Source organism: Siniperca chuatsi, linkage group LG7 (assembly GCF_020085105.1).
Source record: "Siniperca chuatsi isolate FFG_IHB_CAS linkage group LG7, ASM2008510v1, whole genome shotgun sequence".
Taxonomy (NCBI): Eukaryota; Metazoa; Chordata; class Actinopteri; order Centrarchiformes; family Sinipercidae; genus Siniperca; species Siniperca chuatsi.
The window spans coordinates 4,923,546-4,935,739 of record NC_058048.1 but is presented as its reverse complement, the minus strand read 5'-3'; the positions used below and the strand labels follow the sequence as shown (position 1 = coordinate 4,935,739).

The following is a 12,194-nucleotide window of genomic DNA, read 5'->3' as shown; positions in this document are numbered from 1 at the left end:
CCTGCTGGCTGGGACATTTCTCTTTGCATGTTCTTCCTGTGTATGGAAGGGTTACCTCTGGGTGCTCGAGTTTCCTCCACAGTCCAAAGACATGCATTTTAGGTGAACTGACAACTTTAAATTGTCCGTATGTGTGAATGGGTGTCTCTAAATGTGTTTGCCCTGTGATAAGACTGCCAACCTGTCCTGAATGTATGTCACCTCTCAACCAATGTCAGCTGGGATAGGCTCAAGGCCTGCACAGGATAAGTGGGTAAAGATAATGTATGCACTTTAAAAATGTTTTATGTGAATAAAATAATAGTACATATTAATAAAAGAAATAGAACAGAATATCTTTTCTTGACAAACTGGTCTATGGGCTTCATATAACACCACTTGTCAAAACTGAACAAACACCTATTTTCCATCGTTGTCGCTGCCCACAGCTCATGATGTAATCAGGTGGTTTTTTTCCCAAGCTGTCAGTGTGTGTCTGTCCAAAATAAAAGGGCATCTGGCTTTGTTGTACATCACCGCAGCCTCTTGTGTAATGGAGAAGTTTCCATCTTTACTTTAAGCCTCATGTTCTCCACTGACGACAGGCAGGGATCTTATCTCTGCCTGGGCCGGAAGACCTTTCCCTCGTAATCACAGCAGGACAATGGTGCTCCATTGAGAAAGCAATAAACATGAGATTGCTTATCTATTATCGAGCTTGTGGCACATGAAGGGAATGAATTAGTTATGCGCATTATGTGTTTTGACATTTCAAACCAGGATAGTAAGTGGATGCGATTGATAGTACCATAGAGACCATGTGTGTTTGTTGGGTCTGAGTTGTGTCATGTAAGTGAATACAGGTCTGACCAGTGTGAGGATCAACACTGTCACGTCATGACTAATAGCTATAGTAATATTCTGTGCCTGCTACCTTCACACTAGAGACGCCTTCAATCAAAAACAACATTAGCAAGTTATTTTCATTTTTTATTCTTGACAGTCAGTGTACAAGGGGTGGACCACTACATGGACAATGGTGTTTAACTTTGAATAATAGTGAATCATGGGAAGATTTGTGAATGGTCAAGCACCATGCATACTGTGTATGTCACATTTCAAAGCAGCATTGGCCAACTTGAACTTGCACCAATAACTGATATTTTTGGCCACTTTGGAGCAGCGGAAACAAGCTATCGATGCAAAACGGACACATCTAGCAGATACGAGGCAACATTAGCATTCATTTAGCAGTCATGTTTGTCTCCACCTGTTGAATGGAACTTCAATATTCACTCTCTTTTTAGCTCTGTTTTTTGTCCTGAGGAAAGTATCTGGTTCTTTAGCTGCTAAATGCTCCACTATGTTCACCAGCTGGTTGCTACCTTTGTCTGTCTGCTGTTTGGTGCTGAGCAGGTAGCGCACAGTGAGTTTATCAGAGCTTTTTCGCTGAAAACAGCTGCCCGCTGTGGCCGTAAACTAAGCCGATGAGAGCGGTGAGAGTGAACCAAAACCAACCAAAACAATAATATGAAAGACACTAAAAACGCTCCATAGCTGAGGGGAACTGCAGACTTGGGGGTAATGATTCTCTGTGGATTTGTCACTATGGGTGACACCTTTCATGTTACACATAGTTATTTGATCCATTGTTATTATAAAAATATTGATAAGTGCAGCTTTAAAGAGTTCCAAGAGATTAAACCTGAATTGAGGCAGCATTAGGTGCATTAAGTGTATTGTAACTGTATTTTTTTTTGCAACTGAAAATGCAACTTTTAACAACAACAAATTCAAATGCATGTGACCATCAACCTGACAGTGTTGAGATGATAGCAGTGAGATCACCATGCACTGAAAACCTAAAATGAGTTATAGGATGTATGGACCGGTACATTTGCCATATCTAACGCACATCTAACAAACTCAATATCCTTTAAAAAGAAGATTCAGTCTGTCATCACTTTGTTTACTGTGGGCTTAAATACCTACCAAAACAGCGATTTTAGAGCATCTTATCTCCTTAATTGGATGCATTTCCTGTGGAAGCAGGATGTCAGGGCGAGGCACATCAGATAGCTCAACTGTGTAAACCGATGGGATTTCATTTAGAGAAGACAGACTTATTTGATGTTGTGGGTATTTTACTAATTAAAAATGTCATTTACACTTCTGATACAGCTTCCTGCTTCCCAGAAAGTAAAAAACATCTGGAGATTTTGAAATGTAAATACAGTACAAATGTGTGTTTTCGTGCAAATTATAAATATCTAATTTTGGTCCAAAGCCCAAACTTCTGTGATCTTTACTCCACTCTGTGCTCACTGTGATCCATCATCACTTTTACATAGTGACAAGGGACTCTGCGCCCTCATGCTTTGTCTTTTCTTGCGACAGCGTTGAAGATGGTGAACACAGTGTAGTCTGAGTCAGCACAGCCTGTATGTGCTGTTGGTTCCTGTTTGAGCACTTTGCACTGCTTTCACCCCTGATGCTGTCAGAACATCTTCAACTTGCTTACCTCTCTGTTGGCTAGTATGACAGTCCTCTGTGTGTACTTTACTGTATTCTGTGTGACAGTGGGCCAAATTGCTTTGAGTTTTAAGGTAAATGGACCCATACACTTTCAGTGAATCTCACAAAATGGTTAATTCCTTAAAGCTGTAATTGTTGTAAGTTTCTGTGGGTTCTGTGAAGCAAAATTAATACAAATGATGCGTGTGCTATTTTCCAGGCTGTATGCTGTGTTTTGGCCAGTCAGCCTTCTTCCGCTTCAACCACCCTGAAGAAGCCTTCAGGATGAAGAGCATGGTGCCCCAGGGAGGAAGCGTCTCCACCGGGGACTACAGGCTATGTCCAGGTATTGTATGATCATGCATGCTCATATTACACCTATTCAGTATTTTACTGTATTTTCTGCCTGTTTTCACTCAGCAGTGAAACCTTAAACATTGTGTCAGGCTATCCTTCCACAAACATTGGCCCAGTGTGAATAAAAACACACTGACCTTTTGTCATATGAATAATAAGGCCTAAGAAGACCATTTCCCTCCTGAAGTTCCAGTTTCAGCATGGCCTGTGTGAATGAATGGGCTGGATTGTTGCAGAGCCCAGAGTATTCTACAGGTGGATGTTTGCACTTCAGTAAACCCCTGGCATTTTCCCTTTTTTATAGCCTGGCAAGGGTGGAGGAAGTGTAGCAGCACAAGGCAGCCTGCTGGGACTAGAACAGTATATTAATTTGGTGATATACAATACCGGGCCAATATATGGCTTTAATAACAGTCTGTTGACCCGCAATGCAATTAGATTTTGTTTTTATGTTGATTAGTCATTGTTTTTTCATAAATTGGTTCGGTTTACAATGCTGTTGTTTTAAGAGCTGTAAACCCACCAAAAGAATGTACTGAGTTGGTTTAAATGACTGTCCCACTCTGACAGAAGAAATATTACATGGAAAATAGAAACTCATCCTTCTCATCATTTTCAGACCCCAAAAAGGTCATATTTGAACATAACTACATGAAACAAAGGCATAAATTGCCTATTATGCTTATTTGCAGCTCTGTTACAGTACCATTGTTGTCAGTATCAGCCTTTAAAATGTAGCACCCGTTGAACCCTGCAGCCTGCCCAGCTGGGACCCGGTGCTGGAGTTCATGCATGTTTTTATGAGCATCTCATTCCTCTGCGTCTCCTGGCAAAGTTTTCTGCTGCATGCGTGCGTGCGTGCGTGTGCATGTGTGTGCATGTGTGTGCGTGTGTGTGCGTGTTCTGAGTGCTCCTCCTGGCAGCTGCACAACAGTAAGTACTACTATCAGGGATCTGTCATAGCATCTTGTTATTTCCCTCCTTTTACTGTTGACGCTGCCTGCCACTGGGGGATAAGTATAGCACACTGGCATGCTGGCTGCTGTGGACTTCCTGATCCAGTAATGAAAGCCTTCTGTTGTTTAGAAACATACAATTTTCCTCAATTATGCATTCCTGAGTTGCGTTCAGATGAAACCTGCTTATACCACTCCCATGATAATCTGGGCATATCTGTCATATCTACTTGGAAACAATGTAAAATTCCACTTGTTATCTGTGAATGAATTCAAGGGCCAGAGCTATTACGGAGGGCAAACCCAGCTAAACCCAATTGACCTACTTTTTAATAAGAAAAGATATTTTCCAGTTTTTCTGTCCGAAATAAAACAACAATATCAGTTTATAGTACACGTACATCGATGCTGAACCCTGCTGATGTACAGTTTGTGCTATAAGGCCGCAAAACCTTACTCATTGCCCCCTTAAATTCCCTGGGCCAGGGGTTTCTAAGAAAGAGGTAGACTAGAACTGAATCTTTTGGAGTACAAAAGCTTGGCACTGTGGCAGTGCCATGGATGAAAGCGAACTGGATACCATATTCCACGAACACGTTCCTAAAAAAAAGTTGCTAACTGGGCGTTTGTTTGCTGTTTTGGGGCTAATAGAGCATTCGCACTGAGCCGACTGGTTCCGCACACACAAGAATGGAAAAAAGATCATTTACTGATGCAGATCTTTGAGTCATTTTGATTTTTGATCAAATTTTGGCCCAGCTCTGTTCCTTGGGGCTTGAGCCCTATAAAAGTACAACTCAGTACCCTTTCTTCCAATACAATTTTTGTACCTCTATAATAACAGTATTACCGTCACAGGTACCACAGTGTACCTATAAATAATGCTATAATTAATAGAGAATGAGAAGTCCCTCTTCTCACAATTTGAAATGCCTATTGGTGCAAATATGTACGATGAATATCAGAGTTTCTTGCAGTGTTTTATTGTGGATGAGTCCCACCTTGCCTGAATAAAGAGCCTCTCTGCTAACATCAAAAGAAATTATTAGTTTTTTATAAAATGTAATATTTGGCTTATTAAGCATCAGTTAAAACAAGCATACATCACATAGAAAAAGCCACGTACTATATTATAAAATATGTGTATATGTATAGAAAAAGCTCACCGCTGCACTGCAGGCAGTTTTAAGTTCGTATTGACCAGCTGCACTTGTATCATCAATGGCTTTTGATCAGCTGTTAAACAATTTGGTATCTTTACAGCTGATCAAAAGTACACACCTGCTCTCACGAAGTCCCGTTATGTACCTGTTCCGGTACGTTTGAGAAAAATGTACTTTTCAGTGACATTCACCTGTCTGTTGTTTAGTTCAGTGACGGTCCACTGCCCAGCCGTCTTCAGCCAGCCGTCTATCTGCTGCCACCTCTTCACTGATTGGACGTTTCCTGTGCCTCTCTGCCAGGCCAGCAGGAGGCTTTGTGACCGAGCTGCTTACTTATAGAGGCTGACGGCTGAAGTTACAGTATCTTTTTCGGGGACTATTTATAAAGCTCCAGTTCCATTTTACTGTCTGCTATCTCTGCAGCCTCACTCCCTGGGTTTCCCCTCCAGTCCCCTCCTGCACCCATCCACCCACCCACCCACCGTCCTTCTGTGTGTTAACCTCGCTTTTCAATAAAAGCCCTTTATCTTCCAGAGGTTTGGCTGCTTTATCTGTCACTGGCTGCTCGACAGTCTGCAAAAGGCAGCGCTAAAGGCAGCGCTAAAGGCTTATGATGCAGTTGATCGTTATTGTAGTCGCAGTATGGCACCACCACATGTTGAATCTCTGATGTTCAAATGTTTTTTTTTTTATTATGCAATGAAAACAAGTGTCCATCAATAAAATAATACTGGATCATTTTGGACAACAAACAGAAAATCTTTTTGCCATTGAAAGCAGTCAGCACCTCTTTCCTGCCCCTTAATTTCCATTTCCAAACCAGTGAAAACCCACATGAGGAAAATCCCTCATTTTTCCCTTCAGCAGCAATGAGGTCTCTTGTCAGTATTTTGTATGGAAAAGTTCAGCCAGAAAGCATAACACACATAACCTATAAATAATTGTAGTTTCTACTTAACTTCACTCTTCCACAGCTCTTTGTTTGATTAATTGAATTGATTTTTTTCACACGAGTAGCTTTTTACACCACCTAAGACTGACTATTATGTGTGTTTAGGCTGCATCATATTCTCAATATATAGAGACAAATTTAAATAGACTTGTGTTTTGAACAGTGGTCGAATCTAAATAAGTACATTTACTACTGTACGTAAGTAGAAATCTGAGGTACTTGTACTTTACTTGAGTATTTCCATTTCATGCTACTTTATGCTTCTACTCCACAATAGAATTCAGAGGGAAATATTGTAGTGTTTACTCCAGTACATTTATTTGACCAACATAGTTACTTTGCAGATTAACATTTTAATACAGACATATGATGAGCTTATAAAATATGATGCACTGCTATAGATTCAACTGCTCAGTATATAACAGGACATAAAAGAGTTAAAAATTAGCTTCACCTTGACCAACTACAGTAAATGCTGCTTACACACATATAACAATCCAATAATATAAAATGTCATAGGGCCCATTTTTCTGCTTTCTTTTACTTCTACCACCTTACTTTTACTTCTGATACTTTAAGCACATTCTGCTAATAATACTTTTTACTTAAGTGACATCTTCATTGAAGGACTTTTTCTTGTAGTGGATTATTTTTATATTGCAGTAGTGCTACTAAGGATCTGAATACTTTTGAAATGTGTTGTGACGGATTTTGAATGCTGCAAAATGCTTGTTTTCTTGCAGACAGGTTTATGATTAAAAAATACGGCTGCGGCTTCCGTTGTCATTGTATGTATGCATATACTGATAGCTTGAAAATGCTCTTTTGTTGTTGTTACTGTTTAAGCTAATGTGTTGCTCTGGTGATCAGACCTAATTATAAAAAGCTACATTGTGGCCTGTCATTGCCACTGGATGACAACAGTCTGACCCCGTTTTAATGATGGTCCAATAATCCAATTCATCCAGAAACCTTGTTTTTCATGCCAGTAAAATATCAGTATGGTGCCACAGTGTGTTGTTCAGATGGATCATTTGTTCTTGCTTTGCCCCCTGTCTTATCTAAAACTGACCAAATCTGCATTGTAGAGACAGTAACAATGACATGCCATAAAGTCCACTGCTGTGACTCTAAAACAGCAGCATATCACCCTGGACAGGAAGAGCTATGTCAAGGTAGCCATGACACTGGAAGTAAAACGATTTTAACTTCAAAATAAAATACATTTCTTATTTGAGGAGAATGGCACGTCAAGAGAGCTGTTCTCATGTTTGAATTTATGTGGGCCTTAAATGTATGTATTGGGCAAAAGACAGTATTCTATTACCTTTCAGAACACTGCTAATGTAATGCAATTCTGGTATTTGACATAATCAAGACTGACTTGTATTATTTATGTCTGTCACATTGAGATGGGAATTACAATATACCTTGTATTATTTGCTTGTTTTACCGATGACAGCACATTTACAAAGAATTTTTCCACGTGGACTTCAAGTAAGGTATGGTTTTATTTTGAAGATCATGACCGGAAAAGCGGTGTTACGTTTAAGTAACTTGACACCAGTGGTACTGTAGTCAGCAGCGGTGCCTAGCACCCCAACCCCCGGCTGAAATATCACCTCGGTGGTGAGTCTCCATATCTCCCTCGGTGTGTGTGGAGCCAGGCACGGCTGGGCTCCGTCACACCCGGTCTGTAACCGGTGTCCGGAGGATGTGGGCCTCAGTGTGTGTTCATATAGCAGGTGAACCGCACTGAGATTGACCGGGTCGCAGTTTTATTCCTTCATGTGAGTAACCCTACTGCTTAATGCCTGAGCTTTGAGCAAGAAGTGATACGAACCGGTCACACGCCAAACTCCATTAAAAATCTGCTGGTTTAATGTTCATTTGCTTTTCTGGAAAGGTGTACACAGCGTAGGGCATCATTACATATTCAGTGCGATTCCTTGGAATGCCATTTTTTATTCAGCATACAGGTGATGAATAAATATGTCCTTTATTCGTATTTTGTTGTTGTTGTTTAGGTCACAATATCACAACGTGTTGTGATGAGGGGGTATTTAGGGAATGACAGATGAACCAAACGTATGTTTAAGCAACTAGAACTTATTGACTATGGGATTCATGCCGAATTGTAGAGTTTCTCACATGTAATAAAATGTCTTATGTTATATTATATCAGACACGCAATTTTACCGGCAGGTAAGTTAACATTAAATTGCCTGATTTTTAAACGAAGTTTGGCATGGTCTACTCGAGGCGATAGTCTGTATCCAATGACATCATTACATGGGCTTTCGCTCAGCAAACGGTTGCTTTTTGTCACTCCTTCCCCCTCGATTTTGACTCTGTACTTAAGAATCAAGCCGGTTTGTTGTCTGCGAGACACGATGTGACATTGACATTCATGCGGTGCTAAAATGTATTCATGTGACAGCCTGCAGACCTTAATGCTGTATAATATTTGCATGAAAATGTTTTCCGATTTAATTGTGGTCAGGCTGTCATGAAGGCAGAGCTTCATTGTATGGCAGAGTCATTATAGGGGAGAAGGCAAGAAGCTGCTCCCATGTCTGTTGAACAAGCACAGCTAATGCATTATTTGTGAAGCTTCTATATTTTAGAGCAGTTTTGCTATTGGGACATCTCGCTCTGACATCATCTTTACAAAGAGACAAAACTGACGTTTCTATTTTATTCTATTCTGTTCTATGTGTGTGTTATCATTTGCTCTATCCCACAGTCATTTTTATGACTTCTAATGTTATTGCATCACTAATGACAGCTCTATTCTTGTGTTGTCTTCTATTACTTCTCAGTGTTTGCACTGATGACTCCACGCTGCAATTATCTCCATGTTTCCATTCAAACAGACAACAAGTCCATTTAAACAGATTTCATTTAGCACTAATAAAACCTGATCTGTGCTCTGATCCCGGCCTCAAGGCCATGCTGGTGAATCTCCCACGTGGCCGTGCGTTTGTGCTGTAATAATCTACTATGCTGACATTAGAGAGAGACAGTTAAGATTAGATTACCCGGCCTGTGTCCTATGTTGCTTTTGGGCCACACAGTAATTGGGTTATGTAGGCACATTTTCTCCTGATCCCTATCCAATGCACAAGCCTGTCTGTCTGTTCATCTCCTTGGCTGTGTGTGTCCTTCCTTCTTTCCTCACCACTAATCCCTCCTCTGTCCTCATGCTTACCTGTCTTGCATGATTTTGAATATATCTCAAATAGTAGGGACAAGGTTACGACGTTTTGCTTGTTTTATCAACTTCTTGACTACCTCCATCGCTTAGGGAAATACAGGTAAGGTAAGGTCATTCAGCAGATTTGCATTAGACCATATCATAGATAATAGGGAATCAATAGCTAATGCAATATTACGCTCTCGGACTAAGAGTCATTAAAGGTACTTGTGTTAAGAGCTCAGGCCAGTGGTAGAGTGAACTGTGACAAAGAATTACATCGTAAAGCAATACTTCAGAAAATGGTCCATGAGTTTTAAGGCTTATCAGACACCAAAACAATGCATAGTGGTTTATAATGCGGTGAGACAGGATTTTACAACTGGAAAGTTATCACGGCGACAATCGGTTCATCCTTTTGTCTTGACAATTTCCTGGTAAACAGTAGAGTTACACTGTTACACGTTACCAAAGTGATCAGAATCAGAAATACTTTATTGATCCCCGAGCGGAAACTCTTTTGTTACAGCTGCTCACTATCACGTCAGTGCACACAGGAATAGAAGTACTAAGCAACTCAAAATATAATACACTATGATACAGGCAAGATAAATTAAGTACAAAGTGGATATAAGTATAAAATTAAAATAAGTGTAAAGTACAAAGTGGATTTACCGGTTAATCTACCAGGAATGTGGGCTAGAACATATTTGACTGACCAATGCAGTGCTTTACCAGATGATGTTGCATTTGCATTGCCAGGGCCAACTTATTTGTTGGAAGACCTGGTGTTTTTTTGCCAGAGCCCTCAGCGTCAGGACCCCCGCCACTCTCTTGAAACAAATGAGGAGGCTACTTTTTGGACACACTCCAATCTCAGTCTGAACGTGGCCTAAACACATTTGTTGTATTCAGTGCATTTGCTTTGAATTAAGGAAAGGCCATTCTAACATATTGTTACGTTGAGGTTTGATAAACTTTGTGACATTTAATGACTTGGAACACTGGTTAAGAGTTTGTTTGAATTCTTCAGTTTGAGGAAAATTTAGACTTAAACATGACTATATTCTATTTTTTGTTTTATAAGACAAAGCCTGCTGACAGTGGTTTTCTGTCTTCTTTCCCTCAGACACGGAGAGCTTGGTCAATGGGAATCACCAGGCCAGTCCAGCCCAGTCTCCCCCAGCTCCTGGAGAGAGAGTCCAGTCTGAGCACAGTGCAATCGTCAGCTCTATTGAGAAGGACCTCCAGGACATCATGGACTCCCTAGTCATGGATGACCCCCAGCCTTCTTCCTCAGAGGGCAAAAAGCCTCCCGGAGGCCAACCCATTCCCCACTCCCCTCTGTCGCCGATGGTCAATGGAGGGGGCCGGTATCTGCTGTCCCCTCCTACCAGCCCAGGGGCCATGTCCGTGGGGTCCAGCTATGAGAATACATCCCCTCCCTTCTCTCCCCTCTCCTCCCCCTCAGCTGCCAGCAGTGGGAGCTTTACCAGCCCGTCTCCTAGTGGAGGACCCCAGGACCAGAGTTCTTCTCTGCCACCAGTGCCTGTACGCTCCTCTAGCTACAACTTCACCACCCAGCCTCCGCCTGTACCCCAGCCACGGACCATACTGCCTAACTTCAGCAGCGGTGGGGTGGGCCAGAAGGTTCAGGAAAGCCCCAGGCTGCAGAGGAAGGTCTTAACAGAGGCTCCTCCAAGCCCCAAGCCAAGCCGCAGAGGACTAGGCCAAGATGGGTCTGAGAGCCCCCGACAGACCCCCCTTCTGTCCTCTAATGAATCTCTCAGTAGTAGAAACATTGTGCCAAGTAGCCCCAGACTCACTCCCAAATTCCCTATCTGTCCATCCCCGTCGCCCTCCAGTCCCAGGACCAAGACAACCACAGTGCTCCAGGAAAGGCCTGCCAGCCCTTTCAGAGAGCAGATCAGTCTAACTGACTGTTCCCTAACCTCCAGCTCCTCCAGGCAGCTTTCCCAACCCACCAGAGCCTTCCAGCCTCCCCTGGACCCCATTGTCCACATCATCCAAGGATCGCCGCTCCAGCACCAGCCACGTTCACTGCAGCCCCCTGAAAGCCCTCGCATGGCCAGGAGAAACATGGAGCTGAACGGCGGCAGCGGAGGGGTCAGCAGTATGAGAGAGCTGCCACCTCTTAGCCCCTCAATGGCTCGGAGAGGGGTCCCGGTACTCCCGGGGGCGCTCCCAGGGACAATCCCCAACTTGAGGACTCCAGATAGCCCCTCAAGTCTGGGCAAGTTTGTCCCAGAGAGTCCCAGGCTCCGACGCAAGTCCGGATCCACATCCGAGGAGCCGATGTGCAGCAGGGGGATCCGAGCCCGCAGTCCATCGCCTACCTCAATGATGATGGAGGGTGGTGGTGGTGCCGGAGTAAGGAAGGCAAGCTTTGGGAATTCCCTGTCACCTGCTTACAGTCTGGGCTCCCTGCCTGGCTCGTCTCCCGTATCCAGCCCCAGGACCCACAGGAAGATGTCCGCAGGGAGACCCCACCCTGGGATGAGGGAGAGGAAGAACAGCATCTCGGAGATCAGCGACAACGAGGACGAGCTGTTGGAGTACCACCGACGACAAAGAGAGGAGAGGCTTCGAGAGCAGGAAATGGAGAGACTGGTGAGTCAGGAACACACGTCACCAGGAAACTACTGCTATTCAATTTACATTTAAAAAAGAACACATTTCGTTCATGTACTGGTTACACAATTTTGACTTAAAGGTTAAAGCAGATTTACTTGATACGTCACAGGGTTTGTAAATGCTAGAGTTTTTTTTTTACTTATGACAGTTTTACATTTGAGTTGTTTTGTACCTGATAGCTAATCTTAATCCTATCAGGGTTTTTTAGGTTTAGACAGATATTGCGATGCTGATATTGTTGTTTCACTAAACCGTTCATCCATCCCAAACCACAGTTTCCAAATCAATTTTGGGAATAGGGCTACAACCAATGATTATTTTCTTTGAATCTATGAATCTGTTGAGTATTTTTTGATTATTTGTTTAGTCTATGAAATGTAAAAAATAGTGAAAAATGGCTTCACAAGTTTCTAGAGGCCAAG

At 42.4% G+C, this 12,194-nt stretch overlaps 1 protein-coding gene across 33 annotated transcripts in view; it reads left to right on the top strand.

The window, feature by feature from the left end:
• Positions 1-12,194, top strand: part of phldb1b (pleckstrin homology-like domain, family B, member 1b) — a 116,766-nt gene that overhangs the window by 56,615 nt on the left and 47,957 nt on the right. For all 33 annotated transcript variants that reach the window (XM_044203946.1, XM_044203954.1, XM_044203955.1 and 30 more), the window contains 2 exons: positions 2,714-2,839; positions 10,247-11,748. In XM_044203946.1, the coding sequence (XP_044059881.1) occupies positions 2,714-2,839; positions 10,247-11,748 (1,628 nt within the window). The remainder of the gene's footprint in view (positions 1-2,713; positions 2,840-10,246; positions 11,749-12,194) is intronic.